The 24886-nt window shown below is 47.7% G+C and overlaps 1 protein-coding gene across 1 annotated transcript in view; it reads left to right on the top strand.

Moving 5' to 3' along the window:
- Positions 1 to 24886, top strand: part of St8sia5 (ST8 alpha-N-acetyl-neuraminide alpha-2,8-sialyltransferase 5) — a 66520-nt gene that overhangs the window by 965 nt on the left and 40669 nt on the right. Inside the window, 2 exon segments of the mRNA XM_052155762.1 lie at positions 21845 to 21894; positions 21897 to 21951. Of these exon segments, the coding sequence (XP_052011722.1) occupies positions 21845 to 21894; positions 21897 to 21951 (105 nt within the window).

Raw genomic sequence — 24886 nt, 5'->3', positions numbered from 1 at the left:
CCTTTCACTCAAATGGACAGGAATAAAAATTTCTTTTCAGAACTGTTCCAGTAAGAGAATGCTGCTCTTTCTCCTCTCAGCCTGGGGGGGGGGGTGTCTGCATTGGTCACATATGCTCCCATTCCAGGCTGTCTAGAGTGTGTGTGTGTGTGTGTGTGTGTGAGAGAGAGAGAGAGAGAGAGAGAGAGAGAGAGAGAGAGAGAGAGAGAGAGAGAAAGAGAGAGAGAGAGAAAGAGAGAGAGAGAGGGTTGCTGCTGGTGATTTGCTCCCGACAGAAAAGCTAAGCAGTTTGGCTGTTCCTTCCTCCTGACTCGCCAGACCAGGACTGTGTGACCCCTTGCCACATACATTCATTTCCAGCCACTCGCATTTCCAGCCATGCGCTGCTCCCGACTTCCCCAGACATCCTTGTACCCTAGTTGGGGCATCAGCTCATGTGCTCTGTGTGGCACTGCTGGCTTTAAAAACATCCTCCAGTCTCCGACCTGCTGGAATTGGCCAGACCCTCTGGGATGATCCTGAACTTGCAGCCTTGCATTCTTGCTGGATCTTGGACCCTGCTTCTTGGTAGAGCCCCCTGCTGGAAATTCCCCAGCACCTCCTGGGCTCCTAGAGCTGGTGGGACAGAAAGGGCCACAGTGGGTGCCAACCACACTACTGCCAAACCAAACTACTGTTCTGGCAAACTTTGCCTGGGTTTGGATGGGTGGGCTAGATGCCCAGAGCCACGCCGGTGAATTGGTTGCTTCCCATTCTCTATTTCTCAAATAAACAGTAGATAAAACCCTGCAGATCTAACTCTAGGTAGGAATCCTGCTTAATGGCAACCAGTCAAGACTGGTGTATGTTCCAAGCCTGGAAGGGAGTCAGGGAGAGTGCTACAAAGAAGCAGTGATGGAGTCCTGAAGCTCAGTGGGATCAACATCTCTCTGGGGAAACAATGGCCGCAAGTGAGAGGAGAAGAGCGAGCGGTGGGTGGGACCGGCTGGTGGGGAGACTGCCTGGGGGAGGCGGGGCTCGGCAGGGGAGGAGGGGCTCGGCAGGGGAGGCGGGGCTCGGCTGGGGAGACTGCCTAGGGGAGGCGGGGCTCTCATGGCCCTCGAAGGCAGGTAAGATCTGGGTAGGGTAGGCATATGCACACCTGTAACCTGAGGTTGGCAGGAGCAACCCTGAGACAGGATACAGACGTGGCCTCGTCCTCTCCTGTCTCTCTGGCACCTGACCCACCTGCACTGCCAGCTTGCTGCCACATCTGGCCTGTCACCAGGCTTCCCTGGTCCTGTGTCTTGTGGCTAGACTCCTTTGCTTGTGTCCTGTTTCCTGACACATCAGAGTTGCTCTGAGTTGGCTCCAGGGGAGTGCTTGTTCTGTGTCTATCAGGAAACAGCAAAGATCTGCACTGGAGTTCCCTGGGAAGGGCCTGGGATGCAAACTCCCAGGCCCCTGGGTTGGACTCCCTTCCAGGATCGAACAACTTCTAGGTTGTCATCTGGAAAGCTGTCTCTGTGGCAGGTCCCCTGAGGGACAGGTAGCAAGCTCCACTTGATGCCCTAGGCCAGTAGATCTCTGTCAGATCAAGTTTTCCCTTAGAGTAGCCACATCTTTGGTTGCCACACGGGGAGAGGACATGCTGCTGACATCAAGGAGGGAGTCGGTTGGGATGCCCAAAAATTGCTTTAGGCCTAGATCGCCTGCACGACTAGGTCTGAAGCTGTGAGGGAGGGATTGTGGTTTGCCTGAGGCTGCATGTGTCGCACATGTGTTTGACAAAAAGAAGTCATTAATAAATATGGATAATGAACAAATGACTGAAGGTGGGAGCAGGTGTGTGTGTGTGTGTGTGTGAATATATGCATGGATTTATGGATTTATACTTAAGTATAGTCATTGGAAGGGACATCATGAAAAGATGGTTCCCGTGATGTCACGGGGGCAGGGATGTGTCACACAGCACTGCTTAGTGGCTTCACTGAAGTGCTCCAAAGGTTGAGGACAGATTGAGCTTGGTTCGTAGGTCCTGGGGAGCCACATGTGGTCCTTGAGCAGGGTAGTGACTTGATAGAAGCTCTTGGAAAGGAAGGCTATCTGGGGAGGGAGAGACACTGGGGGGTTGTTTACAGCCTCTCAGAAGTGGGAGAGTGGCTCAGGGGACTCTGAAGTCCACGGCGGAGTCTTGAGGATGGATGGTAAACTTGTGTAGCAATGCTAGGTGACATAGCTGCAATAGGAAGCAGGTGATGTGAGTTGATGTGCCTTCATCTGTCTGTCTGTCTGTCTGTCTATCACATATATCATCTGTCTATATCAACTATCTGTCTGTCTATCATATCTACCTATCATCTGTCTATATCATCTATCTGTCTATCATATCTATCATCTATCTATCTATCTATCTATCTATCTATCTATCTATCTATCTATAACCCTTTGTCTTTCCCTGGCATGTGGCATGGTAAATTTGACAAGGCTCATCATCATAAGCCACTAAAATCATAGGGACATTCTTCGTTAGGAAACAAAGGGAGTGTGGTGGCCTAGTGAGTGCCATCTCTCTGCAGCAGAAAGCCATACACTGTGGCTGTGGAAGAAAGGAATAAGGAGTGAAGCTGTGCTATGTTGGCTTCCCATGTCTGCTTCAGACTTACTGTACACTAAGTATTTCCTATACACTGAGTTCTTGCTGTACATGGAGTACTATTTATACACTGGGTACTGTCTATACACTGAGTACATGTTATACACTGAGCACTTATTATACACTGAGTGCTTGTTATATCCCAGGTGCTTACTATACACTGAGAACTTGCTGTACGCTGAGCGTGTTCTACACACTAAGTAGTTGCTGTACAACCGAGTGCCACTGGAAAGTTCTGTGCATCATGTGTGCAGAGAAGGGAGCTTGGGGGCTTCGAGGAAGACAGAGAGCACGCACGGAGGCCCAGAGCAGGGGCCCTGAAGGTGAAGAGGGAGCTGCTTTAGGACAGGGTTTGTTTGGCTTATCTGATGAGGTCTTAAAGAAAGGGCAATGATCCTTGGGCACGGGTGGGGCTGGGAGGGAGGCTCAGAAGCCCAGCATACACACAGAATGAAGAGCGGGGTGGGTGGAGTTGTCCACAGACAGCAGGGCTGGAGCTGCATTGCCAGCCAGGTGAGACGGGCACAGAGTGAGGACAAGGTTGGGCTGTGTGTGAGGAGTGTGTTGGGGAGTGGAGAGCAGGAGTTGAACCTGCGTTTGCTTGGTTGTGGAAGGCAGTCTGTCTGGAGCAAGCCAGCAAACTCATTGGAAGACACTCTGAAATGACACGTGGGGAAGAACCAGACTGGCAGCGAGGGTTTTGGAAACACCTGCCTCAAATCAGTGTGTTCTGAACTTTATGATTGTCATGTGCGGTGAGGAAACACATTCTTCTTGACGTTAACAAACACTCTGTGAAGTAATATTTGACTCCACCTTGAGAAATGTGCTCTGATATTGTTTTCTACTCAGTTGCATTAAAACACAATTTTGTAGGGGAGCGCTGGAGAGATGGCCTCAACAGCCTCTTACACACATCTGGATCTGGTTCCCAGAACCAACGTGCTGTACCATCTGTAGTTCCAGTTGCGGAAGGTCCAGCACCCTCCTCTGGCCTCTGTGGGCAATGCACAAAACACCTACTTTTCTATTAAAAGAAAACCCCAAAACAATAAAACAACAACAGCAAAAAAACAAAACAACAACAAAAAATGGAAATAGGAAGTGGTGACATATATGTTTAATCCCAGCACTTGGAAGGCAGAGGCAGAGGAATCCCTGTGAGTTCAAGCTATTATAGAGTGATTTCTAGGTCAGCTTGGGTTATAGTTTCTATATATCTCTATCTCTCTATCTCTGTCTATCTATCTATGCATCTATCTATTATCTATGTATCTATGTATCTATCTATGTATCTATGTATCTATCTATGTATCTATGTATCTATCTATCTATCTATCTATCTATCTATCTATCTATCTATCTAATCTATGTATGTATGTATGTATGTATGTATCTATCTATCTATCTATCTATCTATGTATGTATGTATGTATGTATGTATCTATCTATCTATCTACCTACCTACCTACCTATCGTTTAGGAATGATAAGTAGGAAGGCTCTAACCCAGAGCTGCAGCATGGATGAACCTTGGAGCTGTCACGCTAAATGAAATGAGACAGACAGAAGTGCCAGGCACTGTATGGCTCTACTTTGATGAGGTGTTTGGAGTTGTCAAACACAGGAACTGAAAGTAGGCAGGTGATTGCCGGAGGCTCGGGGAGGGACGGGGTGTTAGTCATCACTTAGTGGGTAAAAAGTTAAAGATGCCAGAACAAAATGGCTGAGCTTACTGCCACTCTCAGCTGGGGTAAAGTGCCCACGTTCGGACTATGTAATTTTTTTTTTTTTACAGCTATTGTTTTCTTGCATGTGCAGAAATTTCTTATATGTGTGCAGGTGCCAGGGCATGAGCGTGTGGGTTAGAGGCGAACTTGCTGGGAGTTGATTCTCTCCTTCCACTATGTGGCTCCTAGAGAACAAACTCTAGTCGTCAGACTTGGTGGCAGCAGGGACTTTTGTATGCCGAACTATCTTGCTGGCTGTGTGTTTTACCATGGTAAAATGTTTTTTAAAATCTGGGAACAATCCATTAAACTGGCTTTATAACCAACCATTGGGAATATGTCCTTAGTTAGAAGAATTCTGGTTTTTTTAGATGAGAGGCGTAGCTGAGTGGGAGAGTATTTGCCTGGTGTGTGCAGGGTTCTGGGTTCAACCTCATCCCTGCCCCCTCTCTGATCTGTGTGATGGAAAGAGCTGAATGGAGCAGGAGACTGACAAGTGACAGAGGGTTAATCACAGAGGGCTCCTTGGGGAATGGATGCCTTCATTCAGGAGCAGCAAGGCACAGCCTCTGGAATCTGAGGCTGGGAGAGGTGAGGGGAGGTGAGGGTTGTTCATCCCCTCTTCAAGTCACAGATCTTGACGTCGCTTCTCTGTCTTTGGTGTGATGACCAGTTTGTGTGCAGGCTGTTCTGTGGCGGTATTTTCATTTCTCTAGGCTTTGGATCTGTGAGTGAGTGGAACTGGTGATCATATGGCACCCATGGTACCCCAGGAAGAGCTGCAGATGTTTTCCAAAGTGGCTGTACCATTCCACTCCCAGCACTGCGCGAGGCTCGTGGCTTCTCGTCTGTGGCAAGCCCATCCGGTCGCAGCCATCCTCATGGTCTCTAAGTACTATCTCACTGGGGCTCGACTCTGCCTTTTCTAGACGACCAATAGAGTGGAATACATTTTTGTATGCTCATTGGCTGTGTGCATCTCTTCTTTGGGAAAATGTCTATCTAGGTTTTTTTTTTTTTTTTTTTTTTTATCTATTTTAAAGTTGGAGTATTTGCCTTCTTAAAAAAAAATTAAATTGTAATTTATATAGCCAAATGTAAGTTACTTATGTATTATTGACAAAGCATTTTTCTCATTCTATGAATTATATTTTCCATTTTATTTACTTATTAGATTCCCAAGTTTATTAATTCAGTTCATGTCGTGTATATAGGTGTTCTGCCTCCATGTGTGTCAGAGCACCAGATGTGTGCCTAGTGCCCTCAGAGACCAGAAGAGGGCGTCGGAGCCCCTGAGGCTGGAATTAGAAATGGTTGTGAGAGCTGGTAATCAATGCAAGTCCTCTGGAAGAGCGGCCAGTGCTCTTAACTGCTGAGCCTTCTCTCCAGCCCCAAGATTCACGCACTTTATGTTATGAGTGTTTACCTCATGTGCACCACAAAGCTCAGAAGAGGGCTCAGCTCACCTGGGTCTGGAGATTCAGAGGCTTACAAACCACCTATGTGGGCGCTGCCAACAGAACCTGGATTTTGACAAGAGCAGTAGATGGCAGCTGAGCCACTCCCTCGTCCCTCCTCTCTTATTAAAACAAAACAGCTGTGGCCCTGTGCATCAAGTCAGGACCTGGACCATATCAGGCTAGTGATCAGGCACTCAGCCTCACCTCACTCAGTGAGCAAGCACTCAGCTGTACCCAGCCTCACCTTCTCACTCAGTGAGCAAGCACTCAGCTGCACCCAGCCTCACCTTCTCACTCAGTGAGCAAGCACTCAGCTGCACCCAGCCTCACCTTCTCACTCAGTGAGCAAGCACTCAGCTGCACCCAGCCTCACCTTCTCACTCAGTGAGCAAGCACTCAGCTGCATCCAGCCTCACCTTCTCACTCGCTTACGAGAGTTTAAAGTTTAGATGAGGTGGAGCCATCAATTTCCTGCTGCTATTGGTTGCTGCTTTTTCACTATCAGTTTATTGATCAGGTTTATAGGTTTATAGGTTTACAGAGCATCACCTACAACATGACCACAAAGGCTGATGCATCCGCCTTCTTCGAAATGTTTTCCTGGCCTCTGCTCTCACGCTGAGGTTTTATGCTATGTTGAGTTAATGTTTGTGCACGATGTTGTACGCCCTCATTATAAAAAGACTGTCACGAGAGTCCTATCGTTGGCACTGTTGGCTTAGTTTTTAGTATTTTTGGTAGTCGTCTTCAAGCAGTTAAAAAAGTTTTGTGCACTCATCGACTATGTTACACAGTTGTGTTTTCAAAAGTATGCATTTCTTACCCTTTAATGTGCTAAATCACAATCATACACTGGCCTCAGTAGTGGCCACCTGCGATCCCAGCAATCAGGAAGCTCAGACAAAGGATTTTGGGTTTGAAGCAAGCTAAAGCCATAAAAATCACTGGGTCTCATAAAAGTGCTCCCCACAAGATTATACTAAAGATGCTCAGTGCATGGTTTTAGACACAAGCCTAGCTTTTCATGTGTTATGCAATATGAGATTCTGATGACTATTATTTTTAGTTAGGATGATCTTGGCATGCAGTATCTTTCCCATACTGTTTTTGCCTTTAAAAAAATCTTGTGGGATGAATTCAGAATCATCCTTTTAAAACTGTTCTTCATGGGCTGAAGAGACAGTTCAGCATTGTGAACATCAGCTGCTCTTCCAGAGGGCTTGGGTTCAAGGCCCAGCACCTTCATGATAGCATCTGTAACTCCAGTCACAGGGGATCTGAAGCCCTCTGGCCTCTGCAGACACTAGGTACACACACGGTGTCCAGAAACACATGTACGACAAAACATCCCCACACAAAATAAGTCAATTACAAAAATCCAAACTTGGTGTTTGTGCAAGTTTTTGAGACTACCCTGTCAAAGTTTTTTTCTTTTGGAATACTTTATTAATTATTTTCTTTAGTAAGCTGAAACTATTTAGGTTTTCTATCCCTTTAAACATTGGTTAAGATTTTTCTAGAAATTAAAAAAATAAGTTTAATAACATGAAGTTTATGGGTCTCATTACATCTTTGTTATATCTGCATTTTCATCTTCCTTAAAATTCCTTAAAATTTAGCATTTGCTTATTTGTTTATTTGTGTATATTTTAAATATTTATTTAAAAAATTCACATGTATGAGTGTTTTGGATGTATGTGTGAATGTATACTACATGCATGTCTGATGCCCATGGAGGCCAGAAGAGGTATCACATCCTAGAAATTGGAGTTCTAGATGATTGTGAGCCACTGTGTGGATGCTGAGAGCCCAACCAAGGTCCTCTGAGAGAACAGAAGTGCTCTTAACAGCTGAACCATCTCTCCAGCTCCCCAGTTTTATTTATCATTCTCTCTCTCTCTCTCTCTCTCTCTCTGTGTGTGTGTGTGTGTGTGTGTGTGTGTGTGTACATGTGAGTCCAAGGGGGCCAGCAGAGTTCTTTGGATTCCCGGGAGTTGGAGCAACAGGCCTGCTGTGGGTGCTGGGAACCAGGCCCTCTGCAAGAGCAGTATATGCACTTCACCATCTTTCCATCCGCTCTCTCTATGGTTTTGGTAATCTTTGAATGATGGGCTTTTCCTGGGTTGGTCTTCTCTTGCACATCACTATTTCATCTGTGCTGATGCTCTGGCTGTCCTCTGACACGCATTTTTCTAATGTCCTATGCTGGATTGCTTGCCTCTGTGATAGTTGCTGTTTAGTACTATCTATGTCAGTCAGCAAGGTGGGAGGGTACTGCTTCAGCCACACCTCCTCAGCTGAGGGATGCCGGCAACACCAACTCAGACCTGTTCCATTTACCAGCTTCTTCTTCTTCTTCTTCTTCTTCTTCTTCTTCTTCTTCTTCTTCTTCTTCTTCTTCTTCTTCTTCTTCTTCTTCTTCTTCTTCTTCTTCTTCTTCTTCTTCTTCGTCCTCCTCCTTCCTCCTCCTTCTTCTTCCTTTTTCCTCTTTCTGTCTCTGTCTCCTCCCTCCCTCCCCCCCCTCTCTCCCCCTCCCTCTCTCTCTCCCCCTCCCTCTCTCTCTCTCCCTTTCTTGACAGGGTCTCCCTACATACCTGGCGGTCCTGGAGTGCACTCTGTAGACCAGGCGGGCTTTGAACTCACAGATATCTGCCTGCCTCTGCCTCCTGAGTGATGTGAGTAAAGGCATGAGCCACCATGCCTGGCTTCTTTTACCTTCTTGAAAAAACTTTTAATAAAAAATATTATGAAAGCTTTGAAAACAAATAAAAATACCGAATGCAAAAATGAACCAGACTCAGAGCCTGTACAACTCAATGAATTAAAAAAAAATTGTATTGACTCAAAGTGTGTGGTGAGAGAAGGGGATGTTTATGGTGCCTCTCCCTCCTTCGCACACACAGACACACATTCACACACATATACACACATTCACACACACATGCACATATACACACACATTCACACACATTCACATATACATACACATTCACACATAGACACATACACACACATACACAAACACATACACACACATACACACAATCACACATACATACATTTACACACACACATTCACACATTCACACACATTCACACACATACACAAACACACATTCACATACACACATATACACACATTCACACATAGATACATACACACACATTCACACACATACACAAACACATATCCATTCACACAGACATATACACATTCACACATACACACATTCACACACACATACACACACAGTCACACACATACACAAATGCACACACATTCACACATATATACACACATTCACATACACATTCACACACATATACAAACATGCACATTCACACACATACACACACATACACACACATACACACACATACACATACATTCATACACATACACACATACATACACACATTCACACACACATTCACACATACATTCACACAATTCACACACACATACACACATACACATACATATATATATATATATATACTCACACATATACACACATACACACACACACATACACACACACTTCAACATTTGCATGCCTTTGGTTTTATTCCATTGAAACAGAGTACATTCACAGTTTGTGTATCCACTGTCATAATCTTTGGCTTTTCCTTAGATAGCTTAACACATTTGTATCTGTTGTGATTACTGACAACTAAGGGTTAATTCCCACCATCTTGTTCTTAGTGTTTTAAATATCCTGCTTCTCCCAACCCTGTTCTTGCCCTTTTGAGTACAGTTTTTGGCTTTAGGCAGAAGTTTCTAGAGTGACCCTTTACCTTAGGTAGGCCATTTGGGGCTCTTGAGTGGGCAACACAAATCCCTGGGACTGGCTGATGTCCCCCGAGCAGCTCTGGCTTTGGACTCATCCAACACTCCTTTCTCTGCCAACGTCATGCATTTAAGAAGACGCTTAGGGATGTATTCATCGTTGTCTCTGTTTGTGTGGGAAGCTGTTGGTGAGGCTGGGTTCCCTGCAAAGCGGGCTCAGTGCCAGACACGAGAGTGTAGGAAGCCCACAAGGGCGGCTTCAGGGATCAAGACCGAAGAAAGGAGAAAGAGAGAGAAACAGAGGCAGCCTCCACTGGGCAGAGGCGGCTCCCAACCGGGGGTGGGGGTGAGGGGTGGGCGGGGGCTTCAGATTTGCCCAGATTTTGGGTGAGAAGTTAGGTCTTTGTGGCTCTCTGTGGTCAGTTATAGGACCAGTGCTGTTCGTGGCCGGGTTCATATCTCAGGGTAGGAGGCTCTCCTGGCTGAAAGCTGGTTCTGTCAGGTATGGTGTCCCCACAGACGAGGAAGGAGCCTTCTTCCCTGTGAGCGGTGAAGCACAGCGCTGCTAGGCAGCAGGTCTAGGGTTTTGTTGGAAACTGAACTCAAATGGCTTTGTTCCCCGCCCCGCCCCGCCCCGCCCCGCCCCGCCCCCCGCCCCGCCCCTCGCCCCTACCCCCTGTAGAGCCCTGGTTGTCTGCCTCCTAATGGTCAACTTAGGCTGCAAGTCTACCCTGAAGCCAGTGTTTCAGTTCCCAGTCAAGAGTCTTTCCCATGTGCGACCGACCTCTGCTGTGCCTAAGCTCCCTGTCCTGTTCCTAACTGGACGCCTGGCCATCTAAGTCCTCCCACTCCTTCCATTCTCGGCCCACAGTGCCCCTTTGTCCCCCGAATTCCTAGCACCCCTGCTGGCTGCACTCCAGTGCTGTGTGTGGCACCATGCTGTGGCTTTCTTGTTTGTACCCCAATCCACCCTTATTGCCTAAGTGTAGAGGATTCCTACGTATGGCCCAGCCTCCTTCTCCTGGTGTCTCCAGGGTACAAATCTAGGCTGCACAATGTGGCCGGGGCACACCGGAGACTTGAGGCTCAGAAACTGGGTCAAGGTAAAGGACAGCCTGCCTCTGTGCCACCTTCACATGCATTCTGAGGCTCTCATCACGGAGCGGCCCCCACCCCACCCCAGGGACAAAGCTCGCTCTTCTATTCCCCAAAGAAGCAGGTGCAGCCCAAGAGGTTGGGACCATGGCACATGGCGGGTGGGTGGGATATCTTAGAAAGGAGCAAGACTGTCGAGCAGACCGCGGTCTGCCCGGGGGCAGGAGCTCTGCTGTCGGCGTGATAGCTTTACAGCTGGGCTCTGAGAGCGAGCCGGAAGGGGAGCTGGGGAGGAAAGTGCCCTGAGACCCAGATCTCTGCGCGGGCCTGTGCCACGTGACCCTGAGCAGAGCGCCTCCCCTGCTGTGCGCTCTGCTCAGGAGAAGCACTGGAGTGAGTTCCTGTCCTTCCCCAGTGTCCTTCAGGGACAGAGTGATCCCCTGCGCACCCTGTATCCCATCTCTTCTTTCCTTCCTGTCTCTCTCAAGTCTCTTTTGAACCATGTTCTTTTGAGGGAAAGTTAGCTTTGTATGGGATTTAGCTTCTCCCCTTTATTAAGTTCATTGACCTCTCTCCTAAAAATTTCCCCACTTCGTTCTTAACCCTAAGGATGATCCTGTGGACCCTCCTCCCCAGTAGGAGAAGGGCTTATTATTGTTGTTATAATATTATTATTAGGTAATATCTATTACCATAATATTGATGAAGAGTCGAGAGCTAGGCTCTAACTCCAAAGGGAGGATACACTATTTATCCCCCACTGTTCAATAGATGGTCTTCTCTATTTCACCCTTGTGCACAGATGGTAAGTGTGGGGACAGTGGTCCAGAGTGCCGGTTTGCAGAAGGAAAGGTTTGTCTGGACTTGCAGATTCGGAGGTTCAAGGCTCGGTTGCTTGTGTTGTTTCTCTGATCTGGGGTGAGGTTATAAGTGATGGTGGGAACTTGGTCAGGGATGAGGCTGCTCACCTCATGATAACCAGGGAGCAATAGAGAGAGAATTGGTTGGAGCCCAGCATAGCCTTAATAGCACCCCTGACTGCTAACCTCCTCTAGACCCCACCTGCGGTGCTTTGAATGACAGTGGCCCCATAGGCTCATGTATTTGCACGATTAGTCCCCAGTGAGTAATCTGTTTAGGGAAGGTTAAGAGGAGTGGTCTTGTTGGAGGAGGTGTGTCACTGGGGATGTGCTGTGAGGTTTCAAAGGTCCAGCCAAGGTCCAGGCACATCTGATTAGGCTGTAGCTCTCAGCCCCATGTCTGCCTGTGAGCACCATGCTTCCTGCCATGATGATAATGGACTGAACCTCTGACACTGTAAGCCAGCCCACAACAGAGCAGTGGCTAAGACCCACCCCCTAATCATAGCACCACAGGCTGGTGACCAAGCCTTCAAAGAGTGGGTCTCTGTGGGATATTGAGGACCCAATCTACAGCACAGAAAGCCCACAGCCAGTAGGGTCCGGAAAAGAGGAGCTACCTTCATCTCATCCCTCAGAACCATATTGGTTCTGGGATTTGAACTCATCTGGCTCCCATGATGTGGGGTGTGCCCGGTTGGAGAGGATGTGGCAGCATTGGGTGGTCCAAGAGTCCTCTGTGTGTGTGCCACCTGGAAGTGGGCTGGGCCGGGAGGGAATGAGATGCTCAGTATAAGCTCAGAGCCTCAACCAAATGGCAAGAGTAACAGTGTCTGCCCAGAGGCAGCCGCAATCCAGGGCTGTGCTGAGGTGACTGTGGTACTGGTCCCGGAGCTCAGCCTGGCACACGGACCCACCCTTGGCTGGCTGACGCCGGCACTCCTTTCTTTTCTCTGTGCCTCTGCACTGAGGATCTTTCACTCTTCTAAGGCTTCTGCGGAGCTACGGGGCTTTAGACTCTCCCTGGCTCAGCTGCTCCCCAGGAGGGACTCCTGAAACCACTCCTTGTCCATTCAGAGACCTCTTATGCTCTGCTCTGCCACCAGTTTGCCAATCTCCTCCTTCCCTATTTGAGAGTGGGGGAGTTGGGGAATCACGCACAGTGGACCAATCACGAGAGAATGAGCACCGCCCCTCACTCCCCACCCCACTCCACGATTTTTTCTAGTAATGCTATTGTGGCACTTTGAGAGAAAAGTCACGAGTCAGTCAGTCTCGAGGCGGAGGGCAGCCACAGAGAGTAGGGTTTCGATTATACTATTAATTCCCCAGAAACACTGGAGCTTTTCTGAAATTGGGCCACCTCCCTGGAGGACGAAGCTTCATGGGGGCAGAGACAGGTGCCATCACTTCCATGAACGGAGGCTTCCCCGGCTGCGTCTGGCTTCCCCATCTCCATATGCTTCAGGCCTTTGTTGTCCATCCTTGCTGGGCATTCTTTCCCAGAAGCCCCTGCTCACCAATAGAGTTCTCCTACTCGTGTCTTGAAAGGCCACATTATGTCTCTTCTTCTACCAGTTACCCATCATGCCTTTCACCCTCTGGCACACTTCTGTTAGCAGTGGTTCTCATCCTTCCTAATGCCTCGACCCTTTAATACAGTTCCTCATGTTGTGATGACCCCCAACCATAAAATTATTTCATTGCTACTTCATAACTGTCATCTTGCTATTTTTATGGATCGTAGTATAAATCTCTGTGTTTTCTGTTGGTCTTAGGCCACCCCTGTGAAAGGATCATTCAACCCCCAAAGGGTTGAGAAACATTACTCTACCTGGAATCTAACTCTTGGGTCTGCTACTGAACCTTGGCATCCAGCCTTATGGCTGCATGATAAGTATAGAATGATATAATATAATATAGGTCACATACTGTAACAAAGATAGAATGAATGCATAAAAGACACGCATGCTCAGTCAACTGTGAAGTATCATATATAACACTTGATAACTATTAACTGAAAATGGTTATAGCTTTTACTTCACAAACTGGGCTTGGTGAGAGAGAAATGGATCATTTAAAATTATTTAATTAAAAGTATTATTAAGCCTTATCTACCATTGGTGGGCATCAGTTAAGCAATTATTTTTGAGACAAGATTTCAGCCTCGAAATCTTTCTGCTTTAGTCTCCCAAGTACCTAGATTCCCAGTTTGAGGCACCACAACCAGTTGGAAAAAAGAGGTGCCCTCTCTCTACCCACAGTGCCACATGAAGAGCTTGGAGGTCTGGTGTGGACCAAGGCCTTTGGGGGAGGGCTTTCTGAGCCACACTGCGTTCAGTCGATCTGCCTTTTGCTTTCCAGAGACTTCTGGAGCCCAGGTCCAGCTGGGCCAGATGCCGCTCTCTCTGGGGCTTGCTGTCTCCCTTCCATTCCCTTCTCCTTCTCCCCTTCCCACTCTCGTTCTTTCTACTTTTTCTTTATTGAAAACATTTTTTTCCTACATTGTATTCTGATGTGTATGTTTTCCCCTCTGAGGTCCTCCCCGCCTCCCCTTCAAACATACATGACAGAATCCCATCAAACATACATGTTTGCACGCACAGGAATCCCATCAAGCATACATTCATTTGCAAGCACAGGAATCTGATCAAACATACATGTTTGCACACACAGGAATCCCATCAAACATACATGTTTGCACGCACAGGAATCCCGTCAAACATACATGTTTGTACACACAGGAATTCCGTCAAACATACATGTTTGTACGCACAGGAATCCCGTCAAACATACATGTTTGCATGCACAGGAATCCCATCAAACATACATGTCTGCATGCACAGGAATCCCGTCAAACATACATGTTTGCATGCACAGGATTCCCATCAAACCAGACCTGTAAGCCATAGCATATATATGCACAGGACCTCTAAGGTAGTAAATTAATTAGTTAATTAAAAATTTCTTCTAAATACCCTGACAAAATTAGACAAGGACCCTCCAAAGATGTCATTGAGTGCATTTTTGTGCTGATCGTCCACCACCTGCCCCCAAGAGTGGTTTGTATACACAGTGAGACCTGTTAGAGAAAACAAGTCTTTTTCCATTTGCAAGTGGTTATCAACTGCAGACAGGTTCTGGGTTAGGCATGGGGACTGTGTTTCCTTTGCCTCTCAGTGCTGGCGTCCTTTCTAAGGGATTCACTTGGCAGAACATCTCGGCAGTGTGTGACAAAGGGCAAAGTTCACTTCATCTCAAGTAGGCAACAGAAGGAAACAACACACAGGTGTTTTCCAGAGCCACTAGTAAACTTTAAATAAGATAATGCTTTATAGTTTCTGGAGTTACTGTTAGTGGAGGTAATTGAACTTCAGTGGGCTCTTCCTCCTGTTTGAAATTCTCTGAGAAATGAGCACATAGGCAAAGTGAAACATACACAGTTTTCTTGGTAGCCTTGGGCAACCTAGGCGGGTCCCCAGTCCTTAAGTGACAATGGGATCGTTCTGGGAGCAGAGGATCTAATTTGGTATCTGAAAGTCATGCACCAGGGTCCTAGCTGAGGCTGGCATGTGTCATCAGCAACCACCACATCAGCAGGAAGCTGAGCTGAGCCTCCCTGGGTCTGTCTCTCATAGCCAGGAAATCAGGACCCAAACTGTTTTGTGAGGCACGCATCTGAGAAACCATGCACAGTTAGGGAGCACCAGAAGCTTATCAGTGCTTGAAGCCACTAAATATCGATTGTCTAGGCCTTCAAAATATTAGCTGAGATAATTCTTCCTGTGCTGTCTGCTGTGTGTGTCAGGAGGCTGGGGAAATAGATAGTTTAGTCAGCACAAGCAAAAAGACTTGGATGTGATCCTTAGACCCCCATGTAAAAAAGTAGGGGTTGGTGGTAAACACCTATAATCCTGGAACTGGGGCGGCAGGGACAGGGTATTCCTGGAACTGCTGACTGGCCAGGAAGCTTCAGATTCAGTGAGAGACCTTGTCTCAAAAAATAAGGTAGGCCGGGCAGTGCTGGTGCACACCTTTAATCCCAGCACTTGGGAGACAGAGGCAGGCGGATTTCTGAGTTCGAGGCCAGCCTGGTCTACAGAGTGAGTTCCAGGACAGCCAGGGCTACACGGAGAAACCTGTCTTGAAAAACAAAAAACAAAACAAAACAAAAAAAGGTAGAAGACAATAGAGGAAGACTCCAAATGTTGACTTCTGACTTCATGTGTAAGCACATGTGTGCGTATGTGTGTATACATGCATACACAAACATATGTAATATAAATTTTTAATTAAAAAATGAGCTGCTTGTGATAAACTCGTGATCACCAACAGGATTTTAAGATAAAGGTCAGCCCTACAGCATCTTACACTATACAAGTTTGCCTATGGTTGAAGGGTAATGTGTGTGTGTGTGTGTGTGTGTGTGTGTGTGTGATACTCTGCCATATTCATTTTAGTTTTTCCCCTTTTTAAAAAAGTAAATAAAACCCAACAAAATAGATTCAGCCTCTTTTTGGTGCTTGATTTTTCCCATCACACTTGCCAGCGTGTATTCTTCCTTAGATGTGTGCTGTATTTCCATACTAGCTTAGTCCTCATGGGCGTTATTTTCTGCTTGTTGAGATTTTCCTGTGGGTTATTTTTGCCACCTCACCTTTACGGTAAGGATCCAAATACAACGTGCTCCCCGTTAGTAATCCCAGTGGCTAGGATTTCTAGACCACAGTGGAGACTCACTCCAGTGCATCCCAGTGGCTAGGATTTCTGCATCACAGTGGAGACTCCAGTGGCATCCCAGTGGCTAGGATTTCTACATATTTCTACATCACAGTGGAGACTCCAGAAATGTTTGCTACTCACAGGGAAGAGTGAGGAAACCTCCTCTCCCTGTGCTGTCCTGTTCCATCCCAAGTACACCTTTCTCATTATGGTCAAATTGGGTAACAATGGACAGTTCCTTATGCTTAGCCCAGGAATGAAACTTAAATTATATGATACTTGGGCTTGGAAGCAGTATAATCCATTTTTAGATAAACCATAAAAAGGATTACTAGCCTAAAAGTAGAATAAACTTTACTGCCACGTACAACAATAATCAGCTTTATGGTCAAGAACCTTATAAACTGAGGCCTGTCACACCCTCTTTGGCAGCCTGCTTTTGCCTATTTAAGTTATAGCGAGCACCTCATCTGATGCTCAGGCCCTCCAAGTTATGGCTATATATTAATCTTTGCATAGCTCCTGGGAGAGGCTGTCTTTTGTGGGTGGGAAGGTGACAATGTGGCTAGATGACCTTGCGAGCAGTCCATGGGAAAGTTTTTCTCACCAGGCTGTTTAAGTTTATTTGTAAACTACTGTCCCAGTTTGTTTTTAATGTTGTAATAAAGACCATGGCCAGAAGAAACAGGGGAGAGGTATTCAATCTGGCCTACATTTCCACATCACAGTCCATCACAGAGAGAAGTCAGGATAGGAACTCAAGTAGAAACCTAGAGGCAGGAACAGAAGCAGAGGCCCTATCTAAAACAGAAATTGGTGAAAGTGTCATGGGGTGTTGCTGTGACAAAGTTGACCATATTGTTTTGGGGAGGGTTGTGGAAGGACTTGGGAATTTTTGGATTGGAAAAGCCATTTAACGTAAAAAGCTTGGTGAGATACTCTGTAGTAGCTTGGAAGATAAGAATGTTGAGATGAGGGAGGCCTGACTTGTGAAGTTTCAGAGGGAAGCTAAGACTCTACCCGGCCTTTTGTGTGAAGACTCTGTGGTATCTAGTCAGCTGGAGCTGAAGAATCAGTTATGATCAACAAGAGGCCAGAACCACTAAAGTCAAATCTTTATCTTACTGGGATGATGGATGCTGGTTAGCTGGAGCGAGGAAATTAGTGGTGATTAAGAAGAGAGCAGCATCATTGAGGTAAAATCCTCCGGGAAGTGTTTCCTCACAGTCAGTTCACAGAGCTGCCAAAGTTGGTAATGCGCAGGAGTCACCCAGGCCGCACTGGTTTTGAAGGTATGAAGGGGCGATGGAAAGCCACTGACTGTGAGGGGTCATTGGAGAAGGTGCAGCCTCAATAGCAGTTGAAATGTCAGGGTTGAAGACATCATGGAGAGAAGCTGAGGCTTGGCACCATGAAGAGAGCTCAAGAGAGACTGAAGTGGAAGTAGAGCCAGTCTCAGCAAAGCTGCGTCTTGGAGATGTCGGTCCTGTGCAGCCGTGGTGGGGTGGAGCCTGCCAGAGGCCTGGAACACAAGCTGTGTGCGCCGCAGAGCCGGAGCAGTGACCCAAGCCCCTTGGGAGAGCCCAGAAGATCAGGAGTGAACAGTTGGACATTGAGTTATTTATACTTTTGGAGTTTGGTTTTGCTTTTTTCAGATTGTGACTGTGTCCTGGTTCTTCCGCCTCGACAAGAAAGTATTTAACTAGCTGGCGGTGGTGGCGCACGCCTGTAATCCCAGCACTTGGGAGACAGAGGCAGGCAGATTTCTGAGTTCGAGGCCAGCCTGGTCTACAGAGTAAGTTCCAGGACAGCCAGGGCTACACAGAGAAACCCTGTCTCAAAAAAACAAATCCAAAAAACCAACCAAACAACAACAACAACAAAAAAAAAAAAAAAAAAAAAGAAAGAAAGAAAAGAAAAAAAAGAAAGTATTTAGCTTATTTTTTTTATTTTCCAGGAGTCCCCAGTGGAGGGACTGATGTTTTAACTAGATTTTAGGTCTAAAAGAGACTTAGGCTTTTTAGATAGACTGAATTTTAAAGTGTTTGAACGTGCGTGGAGTGCCACATGTATGCAGCTACCGTAAGTAAGACCCCAGGAGGATTCACACCAGAACTGGCTAGAAGCTGGGTCAGCAGGCTTGTGGGCAGTGAGCAGGAGTCCTAAGGAGGGAGATGGAAGGCCCTGGAGTAAGCAGATGAAAGGGGCCCAGCTCTCCCTAAGGGTTTGTAGCTGTGCACTCAGCACTGCTATCCCGAAAGGAACATATGTTTCCTAGGTCTTTATTGTGAGTGCGCTTTAATTTCTTCCCCCCCCCACTCCCCCACCCCCAAGAATGAGCAAACCTGTGGGAAGTCAGTCATTTATCCCTCCTTGGTTGACGGTCGACAGACACTTCTTTTATGCTCTGTTATCGTGAGCGGGTGACTGACAGCTGAGCGGGTGACTGACAGCTGAGCGGGTGACTGACAGCTGAGCGGGTGACTGACAGCTGAGCGGGTGACTGACAGCTGAGCAGGTGACTGACAGCTGAGCAGGGGACTGACATCTGAGCAGGGGACTGACTGGGCTCTTACATGGCAGCCTGGTGGCTTTGAACACTGTATGGACAGCTTGAGAAAGCACTGCTCCTGCTAACTGCTCCTGCTACAAGAGACACTCATAGCCATGGCTGGCAGCCGCAGGATTTACAACTGCTCCAGTGTGCCAGCACTGGCAAACATCACTCTGGCCATTCCAAGCATGAAGCTGCTCTGGAAAGCCCAGCCCCTTGACTGCAGCTGCAGAGCCCTGCCTCACCTTCGACAGGTAGAGTGAGGAGGAGTCCTTGCCCTGTGACCCAGCAAAAAGCTTGTGGTTGGCAGAGACTAGTTCTTATGAAGGATTGTGATTGTTCTGGGGTGGGGAGAACCTGGAAGGCATGCTGTTATTGGTGCAAAGTACAATTCCACTTTTACATGCCATACCCCTTCTGGGTGCGGCAACACAATTATGCTGTTCCCTATATATTTTTTGAGTCAGCGAGGGCATCTTCTGGGTTCTGTCTGCTTTTGTTGCATTATTAGTTTCAATAAAAGACGTCTCCTAAGTGACCTTTTCTTGTTGACTTGTGGTCATTGTCCTGGGTAGGACAAGCTGGATTGCTAACACGAGGAGTGGGTGGCAGTGGCTATGACTGTGACAGTGATGACCGCTAAGGCAGCAGCTTTGGCAGTAGAAAGACAAGCAAGAGGTAGCTGAAGATCTGAGGGAGTGAGTGGGAGCGGGTCCCACAGGGAGCAGAGGCGGTGAGGAGCGCTGAAGGCTTGGAGACCGGGAAGAGGGAGAAGCAACCCGAAGACTGGGAAGACTTCGAAGCAGACTTGGGGCTCCGGTTACTGGAAGACTCCAGAGAACTTCCGAGGCCCAAAGGTCCAAGGGGCTTAACCCACAAGGCCTGAGAACTTTACGGTTGCTGTTGACAGCCAGGGTCAAGGGTTCTAGCCCCTTGGGAACGGTGGCCTAGGCGGGTGCTGAGTGCTAGTACAGCCACTATTAACCATGGAGATGCTCCTTGGCAAGTGCTGAGATGCGGTAGTCAACCCAGAGGAGTACCTAAGGCTGTGAACTGAGCGTCTGTCTGCTACAACCCGGAACCACAGACCTCTGGTTCTAAGGGCTTAAGAGCCATAGGCATCCGGATTTGTCAGCTTGAGGGTGCTGGAGGGCCCAGGCCTACCAAGTCTGGAAAGCTTTTCGTTGTCCTTTGGTGATTTCTGTCTGAGCCGAGCAAGCTCATCTCTCTGGTACTCTCACTCAAGGACTCCAGAGACATCCTAGACTCTTTAGTCATTGGATTATGAAAACAGAGAGCACAAGAAGTGCAGAGAATTGACAGAAGGCACTAGCTAATTAGAAGGGCGTGGCTGGAACGGCTCCAGAACCCCATCTGCAGTCCTCACACTCCCTCAGCTAAGAGGCTATTTATTAATAATTGTATTAACTATTTTCTTCAGTTTTTTTCATCTGTCTCCTCTTCCCCATGCCTAGAATTCCCCTTTTCCTTCCTCTTTTGCTCTTTTTTTGACTTCGAAAATCAATGTTTTCCACTGGAAGTAGCATTAAGAGTGTCCTCATAGTTACTGGCCAGGCAGATGAAGTGGGTTTGGAAATTCTAGGTGTTGTTATATGGCAGCAGCATGGTACCAGTAGGGGGGATTTTACCCCTAGAAGTCATTTGTCCCTGGAGACATTTTGATAATCCTAACAGGAGAGCCAGAGGCCAAATGCAGCTGACAGAGGCTTGGGGACATCACTCGACACCTTAGACAGCACAGGACAGTCCCCCAGCACAGGGCTCTCCAGCCCCAGGTGAACACAGTATTAGCTGGAGAAAGCTTGTCCCAAGGTACTTTAGGAGGGCACCCCCTTTTATTCTTAGCCATTTGAAAAAGCTGCTCAGTTTGCTGTCTTGAAAGGTACACTCTTTACCAGGCTAGAGGTTTGGGCTGGGTAGTGCAGCACCATGGCCTAGAGCACCAGTCGGGCCCTTCAGGGTACTGGCAGCTCTGGGTGCAGAATCCCCTTCTGTGAACCAGCTTCCCTAAGAGCAAGCCTACTGCTGCCCATGGGCTTTGTGGGAAGGGGGCCTGGATGTGTGCAGCTTTGTCTGCCTAACTGCTTCTTACAAATGCTTAACCCAACCCTCCTGCTTTGGGTACCATCTCACATGCCCATCCCTGTCTAGTCTTTTTTTTTTTTTTTTTCCATTTTTTTTGGATTTGGGTTTTTCGAGACAGGGTTTCTCTGTGTAGCCCTGGCTGTCCTGGAACTCACTCTGGAGACCAGGCTGGCCTCGAACTCAGAGATCCGTTTCCTCTGCCTCTGCTTCCCAGAGTGCTGGTATTACAGGAGTGCGCCACCACCACCCGGCTCCCTGTCTATTTCTGGTCCTTCTGTAGTTGTGTCCTGAGAACGAATGTACTTGTTGGAGGCCATCAGGATGCTGCTGTCTCTGACCCGAGTCAGTCACCCACCTCCCCGCTGTCTTTCAGGACTGTTTCTGGTCCCTTCTGGTCCCTCTTCTTCGTGCTCACGTTCTCACTCATTGCTTTGCTACCATCGTCGTAGGGTGGGGGAGGGAGTTGGATACAGATGTGCTCAGTCCGTCATCTTTACCCAGAAGTGGGGAATCCTCCAAGTTGTGTCTGGCACAGTTACTGGTGGTAGAATTCTTTTCACTTGACTCTGGAAACAGGAACTGAGGGGTGGCACTGGACAGGAGGGAGAAGAGCCTTGTGACTTTAGTCCTAGCTAGCCTCTGTTTCCCTGCCTGTAAAATGTATGTTTTGCTGTGTGGAAGAGATGGGAGTGAGGGAAGGACACGGGAGAGTGAAACTGACACAGCAGTCCATGCCTTCTCCTCGCCATCCCCATGGCTGGGATTATCACCATCTTCTCCTTCTAGTGTATACTTGAAGAGTTTTGTTTCGTGGGTACAGGGACAGATGTGACTCTTAGACAGGTCTAACCAACGTGCCAGTGTGTATATCGACTGCCTCATTTTCTTGCCAGAGGCTTCCAGTTTGCTTGGCAGAGGGAGACCAACGGGGCCAATTGGACTGGCTCTTAATGACAGCGACCAGCCCAACAGAGCAGAACATCAGTGGCTCCAGCTCCAGGTACAGACCCCAGTGAATGGTGGGGGAAGGGAAAGCCCGAACGACCGGAGGGGACTCCAAAGTCCCTCCCCCATTGCCTGTCCCTAGAACTGCCCTCGGGGGAGGAGTGCCTTGGTCCTCCCTTTCACAGCTCACCACATTGGGGTCCTCCTTGCACCCCTTTGAGGGATGAGTGGATATGAGGAACGAGGCATAGGGACCCTACCCTAACCCTGTGGGAGATATCGGTTTTTCGGGTAAGGTGGGATGGGAGCTCTGGGCTTGAGTCTCCATTAGTATGTGGGAACTATATAGCAGAACTTGAGTTGGCAAATGCATGTGTGTAATGGAGCGGAGTTTGGGCAGGGGCTCCCTGCTTCTCTGAAGTTCACTGCCCAGAAACAGAGGTTTCTCCATGGCCAGGGCGAGAACGATCTCTTTGAAGACAACACTGTGTGGTGATGTTCATACTGTCTTCTCCTGTTATTTCTTCTTGATCTACTGCAACATTTAAAGCTAAAGTCAGGAACCCAGGGCCCTTCTGCTGACATGGGGAGGATCTTGGCAGTGTTTGTTGAATGGATAAAAGTAGAATATTCTTAGATGAACACATTTTTGCAAAGAGGGATTATGTAGCCAAGATGGAATACTTTCTCTGTTTGGAGCTGTGCGAGGCAGGAACCAGCCAGGTAATGGTTTCCAGGGCCTGATTAAGCCATTTTGTCCTTTGCTTTCCCACCTCCCCACCCAGTATGAACTGTCAGATCTGCTTCCCTGAGAAAAAGGCCTGAGATTTCTTTGCAGTTAGTCTTGACCCTAACCATTGAATCAACCTTGGAGAGATGTGGCGATGTGCTTTTCAGGGTCCCAGACAAACCTGCTTTTGTCAAAACGTTGGAAAAGTGAAATGTGGCTACAGTGTCAGAAAGTCAGTGGGCATATGTCCACAGGGCAATGCGGGTGTGTCAGATGGGCACGTCATGATCAGACTCAAAGAATCAGATGCTTGCTTCTTGGGACCAGAGTTTTTCCTTCCTATGGGCAGTGGGGGCCTGGGCAGTTAAGCAGGGTCCTGGGATGTCATGGGACAGTGGATGTACCAAAGTTGTCTTTCAGATGGTTGGTAGTTTGTCACGTCCTGACCATTTAGATGTGGGGAGGTCTACGTAAATGAGTAGGTGCCCGTCTCCCTCGGGAGCTTCTTGGGAGAGATAGATAGTTGAAAGACCTGGGACAGAGAGAGACCTGGGACAGAGACTACTGGAATGAGCAGGATGGACAGGCCCAAGGAGGCTGTTTCTGAGTAGATGTTCTCAGTCAATGGCTGAAGCCATTAGATAGTACATAAATTTGATCATCACTTTGGCCAATACTTGATAGAAATAACTTAAAGGAGAAAAGATTCACTCACTCTTCATTAACTAATTAATTAATTCATTCATTTATTCAAAGCTTTCCATTTATCATGGTTGGTAGGATTTGTCAGAGCAATAACAGCAGAGAGCCGGGGCACGATATGGCTCCCGCAGATATACCCATAGTCGCATACTTCCTCTGAGCAGGCCCCACCTCCCACAATTCTACCACATACCAATATCCCATTCAAAATTTGAATCCAGGGATGGATGAAACCCCTCATTAGGCCAGGGCCCTCAAGATCTTATCTTTGGAAAGGTCCTCCCATTCACACCCAGAGGTGTGCATTCTCTCGTGTGCTTCTCAACCCAATAAAGTTAGCAGCCAAGATTAGCCATTCATGAAAGCATATACACAATACTGTTGGTGTTGTAAATCGGCCTGAGAACCCATGACTGGGGAGATCACAGGTAGCAGTACGAACCTACGGTTGTTATTTTCTAAATGGAGATAGTGTCAAACCGCCATCTAACAAATGTGTATATCTGGAGTAGCTCTGCTCTCAGTCCTCATCACAGAAGCTTCTCTGTGTAGTGAATGGTGGTTCAAAGTGCAGAGAGGGTCAGCATCACACACTCACCCCTCGGGATTGTAAGAGTCAGAGGTCAGGGAAGACCAGGATGAAAATGTGTGTCTTGAACATTACAGGAACTGTTGTACTGAAGGCTCACAGCAACCATGGGTGCTGTCCAAGAAACTCTGGACAAAGTCAAGCCAGTCAACACTCCAATGTGTAAGGGGAAAGGTTCTGGCTGAAGAACTGCTGTTGGGTGTTGATGCCGTCTCTGGGAGAGAGTCAGTTTTCCTTAGGAGAGTGGCCCCCACTGTCTGCTGCTCCCCAGTAGATGCCACACACCCCTGCGTCTACAGCAGCACTCCTTGGACCCAGTAGGAGATAGACTTATTGTATGCATGTATGAAATTCCCAAAGAAGTCATAAAAACACCACACTTAAGAACCAAGGATTGCCAGGCGGTGGTGGCGCACGCCTTTAATCCCAGCACTTGGGAGGCAGAGGCAGGCAGATTTCTTAGTTCGAGGCCAGCCTGGTCTACAGAGTGAGTTCCAGGACAGCTGGGGCTACACAGAGAAACCCTGTCTTGAAAACAAAAACAAACAAAACAAACAAAACAAAACAAAAAGAACCAAGGGTTAACCATCTGTGGTCCTGTGGCAGCCCAGGGGCCCTTGGCTCCAGTTGTGCTTACACAGGAAGAGCTGTGGTCTCAAGCCCAGCATCGTAGCCCTGAGGCCTGACCATGGTGCGCAGCCATGCTGCCCCCTCAGACCACTCTGCCTACCTCAGAACATCTGCCCACTTGATTTCTGACACTGTCACCACACGTTTACTTTTCCAAAGCTTGTATAAACGCATGGGCTCTGACCCTAAATTTCCTAACTGCCAGCATCTTCTCTTCCTCTCCTTACCCTGTTTCTCTACTTTCCTCTCCTCCCCTCCCCTCTCTTCTCCTCCCCTCCCCTCCCCTCTCTTCTCCTCCCCTCCTCTCCCCTCTCTTCTCCTCCCCTCCCCTCCCTTCTC

The sequence above is a fragment of the Apodemus sylvaticus genome, chromosome 13, assembly GCF_947179515.1.
Source record: "Apodemus sylvaticus chromosome 13, mApoSyl1.1, whole genome shotgun sequence".
Classification (NCBI taxonomy): Eukaryota; Metazoa; Chordata; class Mammalia; order Rodentia; family Muridae; genus Apodemus; species Apodemus sylvaticus.
This window is presented reverse-complemented; position numbering and strand designations above follow the sequence as displayed.